The sequence below is a fragment of the Giraffa tippelskirchi genome, chromosome X (genome assembly GCF_054371585.1).
Source record: "Giraffa tippelskirchi isolate mGirTip1 chromosome X, T2T-mGirTip1v1.2.pri, whole genome shotgun sequence".
NCBI classification, from domain to species: domain Eukaryota; kingdom Metazoa; phylum Chordata; class Mammalia; order Artiodactyla; family Giraffidae; genus Giraffa; species Giraffa tippelskirchi.
In genome coordinates, this window is record NC_137289.1 from 133971763 (window position 1) to 133991305 (window position 19543).

Consider the following 19543-nt stretch of genomic DNA (forward strand, 5'->3'; position numbering starts at 1 on the left):
CCAGTGTTTCTCAGTTTAGTATGTACACAACTCAGCTGGAGATCTCGAAACAACACAGATTCAGGTCTTGTAGGTTTGGGTGGAGCCTTGGTGGTATCGGCAGACCTAACAAAGTCCCAGATGCTGCTGCTGTTGCTGTCAGTATGTAGTCCACATTTTGAGTAGGCCACCCTGTTTTCAGACCAGTGGAATGAGAATCCCTGGGTGTGAGACCTAGGCATGGTATGTCTGAATTCCTCCAGGATTCTACCATGTAGTCAGTGCTGAAAACCACTGAGATACATGATGGAATTCTAAGGCCATATCACCCTTGGAGATCACACCATCCCAATCTCTATTTGAAACATTCAAGGCCATTTCAGTCTCCTCTAATGAGCCCTTCAAATGCCACACAACTCTTGGAGTTAAGAAATCCTTGCTTTTATATGATTCATATTCTTCTGAAATTTAAATGTACTCAGTGTGAACTCTAACCTACCTGGTGGCTCAAACAGTAAAGAATCTACCTGCAATGCAGGAGATGCAGGTTTGATCCCTGGGTCAGGAAGATCCCCTGGAGAAGGGAATGGCTACCCACTCCAGTATTGTTGCTTGGGAAATCCCATGAACAGAGGAGCCTGGCAGGCTACAGTCCATGGGGTCACAGAGTCTGACATGACTAAGCGACTAACACCACCAACAGTGCGAGCTCTCTCAACTTGCCTCTCACTTGCACTTTACTTTCTTCTTTATATTGGCCTGCCCAAAAATTTCATTTGAGTTTTTTCATGAGATGTTACAGAAACACCTGAACAAACTTTTTTGCCAACCCAATACTTTTGCCCATCTCAAGAAAAAGGGAGGAAGAGATTGTCCCTTTACTTTCATACCCAAATTCCAGAGAGCTGCCTCCAATTTACCACTTGGTCTCTTCATTCCCTTGTCAACTGGCCTCCAAGCCCATAGTTATTATGGCAGAGGCTCACTTTCTTCAGCACTTGACAAGACTTTCAGCTGCTGACCTTGAGTATCTTGCAGAGAAAATCCCAAGCCATCAAATGGAAATTATCCACAACTGGCTGCCGCTGTATCTCTAAAAATACCCACATCCATCCATTTCTCTCCTCCCCTCATGTGAAAATCAAGGCCATGACCCTCCCTCTAAGAGCAATTGCTTCCACTGGGTTCTGGCTTTCCTTTCCTTCTTCCTGGTATTGTTCATCCCTTCTTCTCCTGTGTCCTCAAGCTTTTTCTACTAGTTCTTTCCCATGAGCTTTGAAATGTGCTTATGTCTTTTCTCATATTAAAAAAGCCTCATAAAAAAGCCTCATTGACCCCACTCCCCTTCCAACTCTTGCCATAGCTCTCCTTTAAGAAGCTCTTTACACTTGCTGTCTCTTACTGCACTTGAAAGAGTGATTCATGCTCGCTAACTTCATTTCCTCACCTCCCACTAGCTTCTCAAACCACTCCATTCTGGACTCTGTCCCAGCACTCAACCAAAGTCCACGATGACTTCAAAGCAGGTAAATCCAATGACAACTTATCAGTCCTCATTTTCCTAAACTCCCAGCAGATATACACAAGTTAGGTCAATCATGCAGAGTCTAAATAATATTTTTAACATACTTAAGATGGTTAAGCATTTTGAGGTTTTCATGTGAATCCAGTAGGCCCCATTAAGGCACGGGCTTGGTTTCCTCACTGCTATATCCTTGACTATGTACTTGGCAGACAAAGGTGCTCAATATGTGTGGTTTGACCAAAACCTTCCCTCTCCCCTATGAATTCCATAGTACAACTTTATCCTCTCCTCCTACCTCTCAACCTGGCTTTCCAGTATCTACCTAACTGAAAATATACCTTGTAAATTTAATTTTACTCAAGATTCTATCTCTAGCACTTCTGATCTTGTCACCTTCATAAACTCTTCTTGGGCAATGAGTTCCATCTCACAGTTTGGCTTGTCATCTTTATGCTGACCAATCCCCAGTTCACATCAATACTTCCCCTCTTTCAAACTACAAACCTGAATTTCCATCTGCCTTCTCAAAATTTGCAAATACATATTATGGCAATATTTCAACTGGCATATATCCAACAGCTGAATCTTTTCCTGCAAATTTTTTCTTCTGTTTCCTGTTATGGTTAACATCCTTCTCCTCTTTCTCCTTAGCCAGGTGTGAAACTTCTAAGCCAACATTATCCTTTTCCCTTTGTTTATACACCCTGATGCTGGGAAAGATTGAGGACAGGAGGAGAAGGGGGTGACAGAGGATGAGATGGTTGGATGGCATCATTAACTCAATGGACATGAGTTTGAGCAGACTGCAGGAGATAGTGAAGGACAGGCAAGCCTGGCATGCTACAGTCTGCTGCTGCTGCTAAATCGCTTCAGTCGTGTCCGACTCTGTGCGACCCCATAGGCGGCAGCCCACCAGGCTCCCCAGTCCCTGGGATTCTCCAGGCAAGAACACTGGAGTGGGTTGCCATTTCCTTCTCCAATGCATGAAAGTGAAAAGTGAAAGTGAAGTCGCTCAGTCGTGTCCGACTGTTAGCGACCCTATGGACTGCAGCCCACCAGGCTCCTCCATCCCTGGGATTTTCCAGGCAAGAGTACTGGAGTGGGGTGCCATTGCCTTCTCCATGCTACAGTCTATGGGGTTGCAAAGAGTTGGACACGACTTAGCGACTTAACAACAACAACAATACACAGATCCAGTGAATGTCAAATCCTATTGATTCCATCTCCCTATTTTTGGGATGGTATTTTCAGTCTATATTCAGAAGCACATTAGTTCCTTGGGATATTAATAAGGGTCACCAAAAAAGCAAAAAGTATCCATAATCAAAACAAATTTCAGAAATGCTGAACTGGGTAGAGTTAAATAGATTTCTTTACAAAGGAACTTTTAAAAGCTTTTGATATGCTGATATGCATTCAACATGGCCATCTGATATAGGCTACTACATGCACTGTCTCCCAAAGTTATTTGGTCACAGAACCCAATTTTTTTTTTTTTTTTGCAGTTTCACAGAAAATTTTACTAAACACATTTTGGAAAATGGTGGTCTAATCTAGCCCCATTTTTCTCCTTCTGCAGCTATTCTACTCAAAGCCTCTTACTTGCAAACTTACATTAAGTCTCATGGGTGGAGGAGCAGATCGCCTCCTCTCTAACATCTTGTCTCTCCAACTTCACCTCTATACTCCTGTAAGAACTATCCTTACAAGATTTGGGTCATGACTCTCCCCAGAGTATTAGACATCCTGGCCCTTACTTCTGTCACAGTCATCCATATCCTTACTGATTTTCTGCCTGCTTGCTCTATCAGTTACTAACAGAGGAATATTGAAGTTTCTAGCTGTAACAGTGGGTTTGTCTGTTTCTCCTTTTACTTCTTGCTTCATGTATTTTAACACTGTTTGTTAAGTGTATATATGTTTAGGGTTGTTATGTCTTCTTGGAGAATTAATCTCTTTACATTATGTAATGCCCCTCTTTATTCCTGATAATTTTCCTTGTTCTGAAGTCAGCTGTACCTGAAATTAATACAGCTACTTTAGCTTTCTTTTGATTAGTGTTAGCAAGATACATACAAATTTCTCTATCCCTTCATTTTTAACCTGAGTCTTTATATTTAAAGTAGGTTCCTTGTAGACAGCACTGAATTGGGTCTTGTTTTCTCTTGATCCACTCTGATAATCACTGCCTTTTAATTGGTATATTTATACCATTCATGTTTAAAATAATTATTGATATGGTTGGATGAATATCTACCATAGTTGTAACTATTCTCTATTTGCTGCATTTGTTCATTATTTCCCCCCCTTACTTTTTTGCCTTGTCTTTCAAAACCAATGTTCTTTTGGGGGCTGTATTGAATGTACTGATGATGGCCAATCAAAGCCATTCTTCATTTTTGTTACACTTTTGATTTCTAGCATTTCCTTTTGATTCACTTGCAGAGTTTCCATCTCTCTTCTTACAGCATCTATCTGTTCTTGATGCTGTCTCCTTTTTCCATTAAAGTTCATGATATATTAATTGTAGTTAAATTTCTTGTCTGATAATGCTAACATCTATATTATATCCGAGTATAGTCTTGATGCTTCCTTTGTCTCTTCAGACTCTATTTTTTTTTTCTTTTTTGTATGCCTTGTAATTTTTTTCCCAAAGCTGGACATGTTATATCAGTTAGTGGGAACTGAGGTAAAGAGAGTTTTATAGTAAAGACTTACGTTAATCTAGGAGGTTGGGCGTATTTAACGTTTCTTGTGGCTCTAGGTGCCGGGAGCTTCAAATTTCTCTATTGTTATTCTTTTTGTCTCTCCTTTTAACTCTGGCTTCCCTAAGTACTCCTCCTCAGAGAGAATCTGTGTCTTGCAGCTCTTCACCTGTAACTCACTGTTATTATACTGGAGCCCTGTTGCTGTGGTGGTAAGGTGTTGGGAAGGGAAATGCTTTGTAATCTTTTGAAGAAATCTCAGTCTTTAAGTGGGCCTTGCCCTGGGGCTATGGCCTTCACAGATATTTCTCCAGTGGTATAGTTTTCTTCCCCTGCCTTCTACTCCTTTTCCTGGCTGCAGCATCCTAATCTATTTCCTTAAATTCCTGACACCTGTGCACTCCCAGCTCCAACTTATCTGAGACAGAAGAGCTACGGGGGCTTCTGTGGGAAGGAGAAACTTAGGATAAAGTTTTAGAATTGTGCTCTGGCAAAGTCCTCTTCCCTAGAGTGTAGCCCTTTGTTATGGAGAAGACTGGGTGACTTTCAGGAGGATGACTTCTCTTCCACTTCTTGCTAGATCTTTTCCTTGGATGTCTGGTGGGGTTTCTGGAGGGGAAGCTTAAGAAAGTGTAAGTCTTTCATCCCTCAGAGACTGCAACCCACTCTCCTGTTCCTCCACCCTAAGGTTCCTGCACTTTGTCAAAATTACCATTTAAGTGTTTCTACCAGCGACATCTGTTCCAGGTAAGCAGATTGTTTCTTTATGTCTATGGAAGTGACCGCCTCTGCCGATTTGGGGATGTCAGTTTGCCCCATGACCTCACTTCTCCGATGTGCTCAAGAAAAATCATTTATTTTCAGTTTGTCTAGAGTTTTCCTTTGTAAAGATGAGGATGACAACTTGCAAGCTGTTTACCTATTGAAACTGAAAGCTTCAGCTTACTCTGCTACTAACTGAAATACTATTTCAAGGCCATCCAACACAAGGGGCCATGCCTTACTTGTCTGTTTCTCTATTTCATGGGGGCAGTGTGGGGTAGTTATTTTGTAATGATGCTTTCTTTAGAAGTCTGCTGGACTCCTCTGCTTGTTTGTTAGACTATGTGATGTATCAGTTTTTCATTGGTGAAAAGCAGCACTGTCCAGTAGAACTTTTCTGGTGATGAAAGTGTTACCTGTTCTCTCTATTACACAAACATGGGGCTATTGAGCACTTGAAAAGTGGCTAGTGCAAGTGAGGAAGTGAATTTCTCATTTTAGCTAATTTAAATTTAAATCAGATAGCTCCACGTGGCTAGTGGCTTCTGAATGGGACAGTGTAGGTCTAAGGCTTTAGAAGTGTAGATGATGGATGATCAGATATGCTATTTTAAAATTCTCCTTGGGTAATTCAAAGTAAAAACACAGACTAAAGTAATATTACATGATCTGGGAGCATGAGGCCATGTCAGCAAAGCTTTTGGCTAGTAAAAGGCAGTCACTGATGGTACAGGCACTTTTTATAAAAGGAGATGGTAATGTGGAATGTGTCAGCTGAGTGACTAAGGTGGTTAGTCGTCTCCCCTGGGAATCCCCAGGAGCTTGTATTCTTGCCCCAGACAAACACGTGTGCATTCAGTGCAGCTACTGGGAGATTTGTGTGGCTTTAGGCATGCTGCACTTTACAGAGTTTGTTTACACACATTGTGTCTCCTTCTCTCTTCCAACACCATGATGATGATATTGCCGATCCAGTTTTATGGGTGAGAAAATTAAGACCCCAGGGAGGATAAATGACTTTATCACAGACAATGATAATTCTACTGTTCCAAAATCAGTACTCACTAACCTTCGCTCCAGCTCGACTTCACCTCTCTCTAACTGCACCTGACATCAGTCAGTAGTTGAAACTGAACAGTAGCTTCTGGGGCCCTCCCCATGGACCCTTCACCTCTGGCAACCACAGAGCTGGGTTCTTGTCTCAGAAACACAACATGTAGCTCCTATTTGTACCTGCTATGCCTTCTAGTTTGATGTAAATTATGTTTCTGCAACAGCAAATGGCAGGTGGCCCTGGGAAGCTTCTGGAAGGAAGGAAGCTTTGGGAATCATACAGTGATGGTAGCAACACCATCCACACTGTATATGTGTGGAGTGGGGGCTCTCTCTCTCCCTCATCTCTGAGCATCTTTTCTTCTACTCAGCCCCTTTCTCCTAAACTCCAGCTCCTGGAGACAGACAGCAGGGGCAGGTCCCTCTGTTCAATACGCATGCGTTAAACTGCCAACTTCAAGGTTCAGGCTTAAATAGTATCCTTTGCATAATAGCTATGACAACATCACCCAGAATTAACGGCTGAACAAATAGCTCTTTCACCCTGATGTATCTGTTTTTCAGGTTTCAACTGAGAGAGAAATGGCATTTTTAGGTTTAGTCCTGGCAGCTAATTACTAGGATGCTTTATATCAGTGGTTCTCAAATTGTGGTCCTTGGACCAGCAGGTATAGCATCACCTTGGGAACCTGTTTGAAATGCACATTCTCAGGCCCCACCCCAGACCCAAAGAATTGGAAACTCTGGGGTGAGATCTGAAATCTCTGTTTGAACAGGCCCTCCATGGGATATCCACTCAAGGTGGGGAACCACTGCTTCAATGGAGGCAGTTAAATGGTACTAGTTAGTCAGGATACACAAAGGCTCTTCAGGCCCACCAATTCACTGATCTAGTCAGCTGGCTTTCAGACCAGCAGCAGCAGCAGTGCTAGGAGCGTGTTCAAAATGCAGAAGCTCAGGCCTATTGTCTCAGACCTATTGAATCAGAATATGAACATTAATAAAATTCCCAGGGAATTTGGAAGCATATTCAAATTTGAGAAGAATTGTTCATCTTCCCTTAACCTGAGGTTAGTTTCATTTGAAGAGTTTAGGTGTAGAGAATCGGGAAGGCTGAGACATTTTCTTTGGTGGATTTGATTTTGATCCTAAATAATTGTAGATTTCTTTCCTAACCCTTTGAAAAGAAAATGTAGAAAAGGGAAGATGGGGAAATGCACTGACCTAAATGGCTAAAACCTGTAGTCAGCAAAATTTTCCATTTCACAGTTTCAAAGGTCTTCATAATTATCACTTTGCCTGGTTCTCCTGGTCTCTGGCCATTCTGACACACTCCTCCCTTTGAAGTGCTTGCAGATCTACTTATGTGAGCAAGATTTCCCAGGGAAGCACTGTAGTCATGTAAATTAAGTGAGAGGGGAGAGTTACTGACTCTATTACCTATGTTTCGGGAGAATCCCTTTCTAGCATGCAGCCTGTGAAAAATAGTGAAAAGAACCTTGACACAGGACCCCTCAGCCTCCCAGAGCTTTTCATTCCAAAGATACTTCTGGACAGGAAGTGAATGCTTCCTTTTTGTGCAAAGCCCTGGCAAGCGTCAAGAAGAGGTTCTGAGCCCTGAGAAACTGCCTCGATGAGCTGAGATGCAATCTGCCCATCTCCACTGACAGGCTCTGCCCACTGACGAACTTAGGAGCTGTATGCTCAGCATATGATGAATCCAATCATGTGTAATGACTCAGATGGAGTCATTAAAGACCAACAAATTGCCAATCTGAGTACTGAGAATGTAGATTGAGCACCCATTATTGCCTCTTGGATCAAAGGGAAAAAAAATGCCTATGTGTATTTACTCAACAGGCAATAATGGCTCTGAAAGAGCTGGCATATATGCAGAAATAACAGCCATTTTCGAAGTAAATACGAATGATGGTAACAGTTACAGAAGGAAATGGTTATGCAGTGCCTTCACATACGGTATCGGTATCGTGCCGCACCCTTCACCTTGAGCGGGTGTGCAGGATGCTGTTACACTCAGTGCAGATAGGAACCTGCTTCTCGGGGAGGTTAGGCTACTTCTGCTAAGTCACAATCCTTAGGAGAAATGGGATTTGAGCTTGGCTTTCCAGCTCCAGTGCTCTGTTCACAACAGCCAGATCTGAGCCCTGCTCCTCAATGTTGTGCTCCACTGACCAGCAGCATCAACAGAGAGCTAGTCAGAAATGCCAAACTGCAGCTCCTACCCCAGGCTGAATCAGAATCTGTATTTTCACGAGATGCCCAGGTGATGTGTGGGCATAAAGCATCTAAGAGCAGCCAGTCTTTACTCAATATGACCACTTGCCTACATGCTATACCAAAACTAGAATAAAAACAGGAGACAACAATGCGGAACTTGAAAAGTTAAGGTACTGAGCATCTGAAATTTTTGGGGGGGCATTTATGCTAGTTGTTTAGTAGAGATGCCTTTTTATTGAGACACTTATAAGGAACTGACAAAGCCATGGTATTTGACAAATTTGTGGAGCCCATGGAAGAATGGGCAAAGGAATCTCACCTTGAATGCTGAGAAATGAACAGTTCTAGTGAGATGGTTGGATAGTATCAGTGACAATGGATGTCAATTTGAGCAAACTCCGGGAGATAGTGAAGGACAGGGAAGCCTGGTGTTGCAAAGAGTCGGACATGCCTTAGCAACTGAACAAGTGTGTCTCTTAAACTCACCAGAGATACACTGATTTTGTACCAGCATCATTTTTAAGTTTATCTCTAAGAACCAGTCTTTCTGTTACCCTGGGCTCCCTCTTGAAAAATGAAAGGCTGAATGACATCACAACAGTGATCTCTTGAACTCTGATGCTAACAGCTGTGAAAACCACTTGTCCTTGATTTTTTTTTTTAATGTGTTTCATGTTTACATTTGAGTATAGGTTTGGCCAGTGGTTTTTGAGACTTCACTTTATGCAAGTAAGGATGTGTGTAGTGGAGAGCTGACTTTGAGGGTGTTTGCTGGGAACTGCAGAGTGCTCTGCCCTCCCAAATGGGAATGGACTCCTGGAGACTAAGGTCAAATTTACACTTTGCCAAACTACTTGAACCAAAAGAGGTGTTCAGGGTTTGGGCTTGGTTTTTCTTTATATGAGTTTCTCCTCATATAAAGTAAGTGTCAGCAGATCCTGAGGCAGAATGGATGCTTATTGCTTATCATCAAGTTTGAAACCAAAATTTATCAAGGATGAGAAATAAAGACAGATCTGAAAAAATCACATGGTCATGCTACCTGGCAAAATTATATTTGAGCAAAATAAATGAATAGGGAAGGCATACCACATTCTATACCCTATGAGCCGTCAAGCAGCAACAATTTATTAAGCACCTGCTGTACACTCCATGTTATACTGGTTTCTAGGAGAGATTTGGGATGTAAGCCATGGTGCTACCCTTGAAGAGCTTTATGATGTTGCTTAAGAGAAAGTATCACACGACATTACAGCAAATTATATGAAAGAAAGTGAAAGTCACTCAGTCGTGTCCGGCTCTTTGTGACTCCATGAACTATACAGTCCATCAAATTCTCCATACCAGAATACTGGAGTGGGTAGCCTTTCACTTCTCCAGGGGATCTTCCCAACCCAGGGATCGAACGCAGGTCTCCCACATTGCAGGTGGATTCTTTACCAGCTGAGCCACCAGGGAAGCCCAAGAGTACTGGAGTGGGTAGCCTGTCCCTTCTCCAGGGGATCTTCCTGACCCAGGAATTGAACCAGGGTTTCCTGCATTGCAAACAGATTCTTTACCAACTGAGTTATCAGGGAGGCAAACTATATAATACTATATACTTAAGCATTAAAGAATGTGGATACAACAGAAAGACAGATGGATTTAAGGGAGGGAGGGAGCCCTGAATTTGGGAAGGCCTCATAAAGTAGGAGGCATGTAAGTCTGACCTCATGATAAGGAGTGAATGCTTTTCTAGGGGAGAGAACAAGGCAGGTACATGTGTGGAGAAGGGGGCTATGGGAGGGGAAGAGGGGCTGGACACCGGCCACTCAAGTGTGGGGGCCTGCCTTATAAAACCGGGTGGCGTCCAGGTCCGGCCTGGAATCCTCTTTACCACCATCCAGTGGCAAAACTGAAAATGGCAGTTACCTATCAAAATTCAGGAATAACTGAACAGCTATGCTGGATGATTCTTGCCCAGAAGCAAGGAACACCCCTTAGCAATGCAGGCCCTACACTCCTAGCTGTCTGTCTCTAGATGGGTGGAGATGCTCTCAGAGTCCCACCCACATTCTCTCCTCTCACTCACCTCTACAGGTCAAGGCCACTCGCCAGACGCCTGCAGCTCTTTGCCTGTGCCTTTCATAAAAGAGCAACCACAAAAACAATTCTGATTACAGGGACACATGTGGCATCTGGGATCGCTAGAGACTATTTCATGTCCCGGATCAACTAATGGTGGCTGGAGATGTGGCGGGGGATGGGGGGTGTGTGTGAACAGCCAGGTCCTTTACCCACAGCTGGGATAAGTTGGACAGAAGTTATCCAGCATCTCCCAGAGTTCCCCAGTGAGGCTGGGTGCCGGGTGCCCACAGTGGACGCTTGTTTGAGAACACTCCCTTGACTGGCTTCCTGCTACTCTCTACTTCATGTCCTTGCTTCTTTGCCGATGTTTTGGGATATCACATCCCAAGGCGGCACTCCAGTCCTCACCTTGACCATATCTGAAGCCCACAAGGTAAACCTAAAGTAGAAGACCTAACAAAGAGGATCTTTCAAAATACCCAAAACAGTATTCTCAGGAGGACTTCTTAGAGAGCATGAAGATAAAAATAGCTTCCCTGCTCCCTCACTGACTTATTTTGTTCAAAATATGACTTCTGGAGTCGAAGGTATGACATATTATTCAGGGCTTCCCATATGAAATAACAACTGGTGTTGATTTCCGTTTTTTTTTTTTTTTTTGTCTTTTAAAGGTTAGAGATTACTCACCTCCCCTGCTGGTCATTAAATCAGTCTGGCAGGATTCCTCGGAAATTCTGTGGCCTTCCGGGCATGTGGCGGCAGCACAGGCAGGGCTGCAGACAGGCCTGCTTGCTGTGATGTGCTAGCAAGCAGGTGACTTCAAAGGTCTGCTTCAAGCCTATCTCAGGTATCACTTGGGGCTCACACTGAGCCCCAAAGTCAGGTACCAGATGGTGTATACCACAGAGTCACAGCTGATTAGATCCCCGAGCTCGTGTGCCAGGGATGCTGCAACCTCTCAGGCAGGAAGCAAATAACTTCTGTTAGCTTTCTTCTCCTTCTCTTAGTTATTATCACAGGAAGTCACCGGCTAAATGCTCAGCTGCTATAGTAGGATTGTAAGTCTGGTGAATCCTGAGAGGTTCAGTCTTTGTGTTCGTTAAAAAAAAAAAAAAAAAAAAAAGCCTCCTTCTCTAACTCTAATGTGGCATCTGTCAAGATACTGAGCCATTAAAAAGGTGGGCTTCCTCTCACACTACAGCTTTATATTTAAATTCCAGTTTAAATTAGCAGTTTACCCAAAGTTTGTCCCCAATGCTTACCTACACAGGAGAGTAAAAGATGGCGCCTCAAATCTAAATGAGACAAACAGTGTGGGCACTGGAGGATGCTATTCACACACATGACATGTGCTTAGAAGTCAGACAACCCTAGAATGATACTGAACTTGGATTTTTCGGATGCACCTTCTATGATATGCAAGGAGAATGAAACGAGATCTCACCCTCCCCTTACTTTGCTCCTGGTGCAGCAGACACACACACATGCCACTCTTTCAGGCCTGGCCTCAGTCTTCTCTAAGAGTACCTGCCACTTGGGTCACTCATTGAAGGGACTTGGGCTACCCAAAGCATTGTAGTACCTGTCACCAGACAAAGCACCCTGAGATTCTAAGAGCACATTCCAGTGTCAGTGGAGGTGACCTTTAAGGTGCCTTCCAAACCCAAGGGTCTTCTATCTCTGTCCTCTGGATACAAGCCCTTCCTTTGTCACTTAATGTTCAGCAAAGCAAAGCAGCTAGGCCAGGCAATAAAGTGCTGCCTTCTGCCTCCTCGGCAGGTCACTGCTCACAGTGGGAGCTTACGTACCATCAGGAGAAGCCGGGCCTAGTGGGTGACGGCCAGGACTGGGGGCCAGGCCTGCCAGTAGTAGACACTCTGACCAGTTGCAAGGCCAGCATTACCATTCAGGCAGTTAGACTGTATTCAGTTTCTTGGGTCCCTCTGGAGTGGGATTTGGACCATCAAGGACAGAGCTGTACGAGAGCAAGATAGCTGTCTCTTGGGGAATGTACGCTGGCAAATCTGGTCTTTGCCTCACCACCCATACGAGCATGTCCTCCGAGGTTGTACTATTTGTACCCAGTCAAACTTCTATAAAATTTTTGGACGTGAACTTCTCTTTGGCATTTTTTCATTTTACATAATCAATGCAGATGAAAAAATCCTGACAGAACAAAAGAAATATACAAATGAACCCTTTCAGGCAGGACTTGGGGCCAAATCATTCTTTGCTGTGGGAAGTGGCAGGGGGCTATTCTGCACTGAGAGGATGTTTAACAGCATCCATGACCTCCACCCACTAAATGCTGGGAGCAAGTCACCCCCAGATGTGAGCTAAAATGTCTCCAACCATTGCTAAATGTCCCCTGCAGGGCACAGTCCCCCCTGGTTCGGAACCACTACCTTAGAGATGATTTAACAGCATTAACGTCTGAAATTGTTCCAGTCAGGGAGGTTTGGAATATAGTATAGAAGGTTTGGAATACAGTAGAGGAACTTCTTTATGTAAATATTATGAGTAAATATTTTAGGCTTTGAGAGGCATGGGCCATCTCTGTCTCATATTATTCTTTGTTTTTGTTTTGTTACAATTTTTTTAAAAATGTAAAAATGTCTAAGCTCAAAAAAAGGCTGGCATTTGCCGATCCTTAGACTGGAGAGAAAGAAATGATGGCGCTTCCTGTAATGATTGAAAGTGCTGAGACAGTATTTGGAAAACTGAGATCTTGATCCAGCTACCAGGTCTCTGTGACCCTGAGCTAGCAGTTGTGCTGCCCTTCGTGGAAAGCTTGAGTTAAAGAGTTCTAAGTTAAATTCTATTAATCTCATTTTGCAACTTTTTTTTCTCCTTAGTATATTTAAACATAAAAAGTTTACATAACATAGACAGTTGATATTTGAACAAAATGAGATTCCCCAGTAAAAGAAAGAATGTCTGCAGAGTGAGTACATGACCTCCCCTTGGTTTGGAGTCAAACAGCCTATGAGGTCCTTCTGAAGAAGAGGACAAGATGTGAAGGAGATGCCCCTAGCCAATCTCAAAACTTAGATGGGTTTAGATATGACTACAGAGGTGATCTTGGAAAAAGAGAAAGGAAGGATGGTATCTTGGAAGAAGAGAAGCCTTAGAAGCTGCCTATAAAGTTGTAAACATAAAAATGTCATTTTGAAAATACCTTTCAGAGTAGTTCTGGTGGCATTTTGTTTGCCAATCACGTAAACATCTAAGCAGATGGGGGCAGATCCCTTAGACAGTTACTGAAGGTCTGCCATGTGCTGGGGACTGTGTTACTGAGCACTGGGGTTCAATCCACCCCGACCTGGGCCGTGAACAGCACTCAAACAGGAAATCGCTGTGTTCAATCGTCCAGAGATTTTTCCCCTAAAATATTCTCTCTTTGTATATTGCTAATAATAAATGTATTACTTTGGGCATGTGGACTTTCCATTGACATGGGGCAGCGTCAGTCAAGAGAATGTCCTTATGATTCTACTTTTGCTGTTAAATGGGGATGAGATTTTGATCAAATATATTTGGATACTAGAAATGTACATTTTAAATCACTCAAGGAGTTTATTATATGATAGTGAGAAGAGCAGTGGGCTGGGAGTCAAAACGCTGGGTCACAGTCCTGGTTCTGTCCTTTTTTTTTTTTTTTTTTTTCTATACGTAAGTCGGTTAATTTCTAAGGAGCAGTTTTCTCAACTGTAAAATGGAACCACACCATTTTTCCTGCCTGCCTACCCTTCAGTGTTTGCTGTATTTAAATGTATTACAAGTTTATAACTAAGCTGTTATAAAGGTGATATCATTATTAGAAGGAGTAAGCTGAACTGGTTCTTTACACAGATGATCCTGGAAGAAATCAAGTACTGTCATAGTCACAGCCAGATCAGTTATCAACTAGGACTTGCTCACACTTCACTTTAGGTGATCAAAAAGAAGCATGTCCATATAAGTCCGTGAGGCACTACTCTGAAATTTGCTCTGAGGTGAACATCCTGGATTTTCTGTTAAGATATAATAATGAGCTAAATTTAATCTTCTAGCAAAAATGAAGACTTTTGAAGATCAACATGTATTTAAAAGGGTTCAGAAATTAATGGCTGGCCTCTTACCAGCATCATCAGGCCCCACCTACCTTCACCCCAAATTACATCTTTGCTTTGTAGCCTTCAGAGGAAACCATTGCTAGGGAGAATCCCTCTTCTTGTAGTTTGTGGTCAGATTCTATACTGCAGAGGTCAGTGTATGGCAGTCATGTCACTTGCACGAATTTGAGAAAGCTCCTCCAAGGCAGATGAGCTGAGTTTGCAAATTGGATTATTTTTGTTTCTGTGATACTCCCAATTATATTGGGTTGGCCAAAAAGTTCATTTGGGTTTCCTGTAGCAGCATACTGAAAACCAAATGAACTTTCGGGCCAACCCAATATTTTAAAAAACATCAAACTGGGTGTTCACTTTTTGTCATCATCCCTTCTTCAGTCTGTTATGGATCAGAAAGTAGCTGGACTAATATTCCAAGCAGGCTCGCCTTCACTGCATAGGTACACCCCCAGAGCCCGAGGAGGAGTAAATGACACAACCCTGGGAGCTACTTCCTCAGTTTTGTCATGCGGCCTAAGAAAGCCTCAAAGCCTGGTTCTGCTTTGTCTACTTTACTTCCCCTGTGATGTGATAAAACAGGCAGGGGCCAGCTGGTGTTGTGTACAATGTTAAGTGTCTTGTCTCCTTGATGCCAGCAACAAAGTATCAGAGTAACACCAGGAAGGGTAGAAAACAGTGACTCTCACTCCTAACACCTTTTGTAAAGGACTAATCTTTCATGTCTTTCATAGAAAAAGAGAGGAAGAAAGTCAGTGCTTGTTCCTACACTTTACATTACCATGACTACCAAGGGTCCATTTTTCTGGCCCCCGGCTCCACGCCTACCACATAGAGAGGTTGGATATAAGAAGAAAACAATGGATATATAAAATTGAAGGCAATTCCCTCAGTTGCCCGAGTCGAGGTTTTCATAAGCTCTGTGAATTCATTTTCACCAGAGAGCCATCAGCTAGAAATGAGTTCTCACCATTATTCTACTTGGATTGATCTTCCCCAGAAACCTAGAGCATGAAAAAACACCCCGTTTTTTAAAACAATTCACTCACAAGACCGCAGTCCTTTAAAGTTGCCCTTTAGGTATGAAGCAAAGCCAGCCTCCCTGTCTCTCCACTCCCAACTTTCTCTTCTAATAGAGTTTTCTGTCCTGAACAGATCAAAATCAAATCCGAGAAACAATCCAGTTGAAAAGAGATCTGACATGCCTGTTGATGTCTCATTAACCTTGAGAGTGAACGTAACTGGTGACTGCCCATCATAGTTGCGTGATGGATTGTTAGGGAAAACAAAAAGCCAGTGGGACCATCACCTCAAAAAATAAAATAAAAACAAAGAGAAACATCATTTAAATAGATCATCTATCAAAAAATGGAGCAGTTTTCTAACTGTCAGGACTGGCTAAAGTATAGTTTTCCTTAAGCCTATGGTGAAATTATTACATATTTTCTGGGAAAAACATTTGTAGCAGTATTTATGTGTGTGTCAAAATATATTAACTGAAGCATGGGGGGGTACTTTGATGTTGGGAGTGTATTCATCAGAAAAGCAGACAACTCAGGATTGATGTTACTAAGGTTCCGTGATGAGTATGTGTGATGATGTGTGTGTCGTTAAAAATATCACAAGCCACCCAATGTGGAAAGGTCCTAATTCCATTGAGTCTCTACTCAGATTCCTTTCATTACTAATTACTGATTGATGTCAACAAATAGACGGTGGAAAATTATACAGGAAAAAGAGCTTGTCTCTAGGGGGTTTACCTGCAGAGGGAAAGAGAAGGAAACAGTTCCCTGGGCTCACTGGCTGACTCCTGGTGGGAGAAGTAGATTAGAAATCTACCCAGCCTCCAATCCTAGATCTGGCCCCACAGAAGACCAGCACCTTCCACCTCACCACCCCAGGGCTCCAGCCCAGACTGGTTCCTGTGTGCCCTCCCCAGAGGAGGACCTTCAGTAAACAAGACCCAGAATCCCCACCAGGACTGGGATGGAACGTTCTAACCTATCTTGGCTTTTCTTTCCTCAGGTCTTCACTTTTCCATCTCTAATCCTCACTCTTCTGCTTTTCTTGGGAACTTCCTGAAAGTTATCACCATTGACCTCACTTTTTACACCAAATTCTCACCTGGGGCTGTGGCACAACCTGTTTCTCCCAGTGTCACCCTTTAAGCAGCTGCTCGGTTTACTGTGCTCTTGTCATGGCCACGCAGCCTGGCTCCTGTCCTCACTCTCTTGCTCTGACCCTCACCCCCAAACGCACCCACATACAAGTGGATCAGTGAACCCCCCTCCTCTTTCCCAGAGAACTTTTTGCATCTTGAAGGAGGGGAGCTACTGTGAAATATGAACCGACTGCGAATTACAAACATCATTTCCCACTCGGGAAGACAGAGATGGCCACCTCGCCCGGGGAAGAGGGCAGCCCCTGCTTTCCGGGAGCACACTTCTTCTTTACCATCCCGCTTCACATTCCTCGGCCCACACATAGCCCCTCAGAGCAGCCTCTTCCAAAACACTCCACTCCCCGACTGGAGCAAGGAAGCAGAAAGGAGGACAGGGGAGCAGGCTCTCTGAATCCGCCCCCCGCCCCCCTCCCAGAGAGTATTTTGTTTTCAAGTAGCAGGACTTTCTAGAATGTCTTCTCTAGTTGGGCTCCTTCTGGCCCAGTTACCCCACAGCCTCCCCGCCCCCAAGACCACTGCATCCAAAACAAGCGCACCGATCACAGCACGGTGGCCGCCGCCGCCCCAACTGTTGCAGCGACTGCCGGGGTGGCGGCGACAGCGGCCAGGGCAGGGCCGGGCCGGGCCCGGACACTACCCGTCCGGGAGGCTGGGAGGCTCCGGGAGGCCTTCGAGGGGCGCGCGGTGCAGCAGAGCCCCTGCGGCAGTCGCCTGGGATGGGAGAGGCGGCGCTCTCAGCCCGGACCCCTGCGCACAGCCAGCCCCACCGCGGCAGCGGCGCCAGCAGAGGCTGCCCGAGCCCGCCCCCCTCTCACCTTTAAGATCAGGTCGGTGTGATGCTGGTCCAGCATGTTGGCTTTCTGGAAGGAGGTGACGATGACCCGGCCGTAGCGCCCAGGGGTCTGCAGGTCCGAGTACAGCCGGTGCTTGGAGCGGTTGACCGGGAAGAGGCTGTTGACGAGGTTGCGCTCGATCTTGGCGAGGCTGTGCTGGGGCGCCAGCAGGTGCTCCACGCTCTCCTCGACCTGGTAGCGGCTGAAGCTGGCGCCGAGCAGGATGGAGATGAGCACCGGCGCCGAGGCGAAGAAGACAGGGTGACTGGCAATGAAGTGGCCGAGCCGGGAGAAACACGTCCTCAAGCCCCTGTGTAGAACCTGCCGCAGCATCCTAGAGCAGAGCGGGCGCGGGAGGAGGGCGAGGCGCACGCTCGGCGCGGGCTCGGGCGGCGGCGGCGGCGGCGGCGGCGGTGGTGGCGCCCGCGGCGGCGACGGCGGCGGCGGCGGCGGCGGCGGAGGCGAGACCCGGTGCTCTCCCGGAGCCGCGGCACCACCATCGGGGAGTCCCGCGCCGCGCCTCGGGAGGGTCCCCTCGGGCCGGAGACACGCCCTCCTGCCCGCGGCCGCGCCCGCCCGGAGAGCCCCCCAGCTTGGCGGCCTCCGCGCCGCCCCCACCCCGCCCTACCCCGTGCGCCCTCCCCACCCCCCGCCGCCTCCCCGCCCGAGGGGCTCCGCGCGGCGGGGCAGCGTCCCGGTTCAGCGCGGGAGGGGCCCGGGGCGGCCCCCGCGGCGCGTCATGACCCCACTCACCCGACCCCCGAGGCCAACGACGGGGTGGCGCGGGGAGCGGCGGCGGCGCTATCGCGGGGAGACTCTGCGCGCCAGCCTAGGAACACGAGGACGGAGAATTCCAGGCTACACCCAGTCCCCTCCCCACCCAGCACTCCCCTCCTCTGGCCCGGCCCGCCGCGCGCGCCCTCCCCTCCCCTGTGCTCCTCCGGGGAGACCCAGAGACGAATAAAGAAATGGCCCTGATTTTCCAAACAAAAAGTAAAGAGTTGTCCCGGGGGGCGTCGGGCGGACGGACTCAGAGCCGAATACCCCCCAGAGGCGGAAAGGAGGAGGCTGAAGATTGCGTGCGCCCCGGCTCTCGCCAAGCTCAGGTGGTGGCGCGCACTGGCTGGTGCGGAGAGGGGGTGGGGAGCGAAGACGCTCGAACGTGGAAATCACGCCTCCTCTCAAGTAAGAGCCATTTAAAATATCCCCAACACTGCAGCTTCCGCGGGACCAGAGTCCGCTTGTGCGTCTGGGACACGTCCACTCCGAAGGCGCCTGTAGAGAGTCTCCTCGTTCTCCATGAGGGTCTCTTCCGGAGTGGGTTAGACAGTTCTGCTGTGCGCCCCCAACCTTCTCATCCTGACCCCAGTAATAAAAGTGGCTGATAACGGTGCTCAGTCCGTGGAGCCGCCGGTCGCCAGGGCTCTGGTGCTGCTGGACTCCCGCCTCTCTGCACTGCCTCCTCCTCCTCCTCTCTGTGTCGTCACTGGCGGGTCTGGGGGACCTGGCGGGGGTGGAGCGGGCGCCCCTGCGGGCGTAGAGTGTTTGTGAACAGCTGGTCAGGGAGTCAGTAGCATTACTCCCCTTCTCTCCTCCACCCTGCCCGCTCCTCCTTAAATGCGAGAGTGTGGGAGTGGGGGACACCTTATCTTAGACCTGGAGAGCTGTGGTCTCCGAGAGTGCCGAGCCGCAGGGGGCGCGGGGGAACCCGGGCGGAGGGGGGGCGCCGACGGCTCGGCAAAGTTGGGCGTGTGCTTGTGCGCGCCAGGCGTGAGCTAGCAGGCGGCCACGGTGGTTCCCTTCGCACACCCCCTCCAGAGAATTCCCCGAGAAGGCGGGCGCCTGCTTCGGGCCCGGGATAGACCTGCGGCGGCGGCGGGAACGGCCACGCACAGGTACAATTTAGCGCGGTTTGTTGCGCGCTCCAAGCCGCGGGATCCATCCATTGCCACGCAGACCGAGCGGAACCTCGGAGTCTGGGCAACTGAGGCGCTCTGTCCAGCTGGGGGGGGGGGGAACGGGGCGCGGAGAGGGGTCCCCGGGCTTCGCGCTCTGAGCGCTCGGTCTTCTCATCCCACGCCTCTAGTCTT

At 46.6% G+C, this 19543-nt stretch overlaps 1 protein-coding gene across 1 annotated transcript in view; it reads right to left on the minus strand.

The window, feature by feature from the left end:
- Positions 1 to 17970, minus strand: part of PTCHD1 (patched domain containing 1) — a 53578-nt gene extending 35608 nt beyond the window's left edge. The window contains exon 1 of the mRNA XM_081567955.1: positions 17436 to 17970. Coding sequence (XP_081424081.1) covers positions 17436 to 17786 — 351 coding nt within the window. The 5' untranslated portion in view covers positions 17787 to 17970. The remainder of the gene's footprint in view (positions 1 to 17435) is intronic.
- Between the last annotated feature and the right edge of the window lie 1573 nt (positions 17971 to 19543).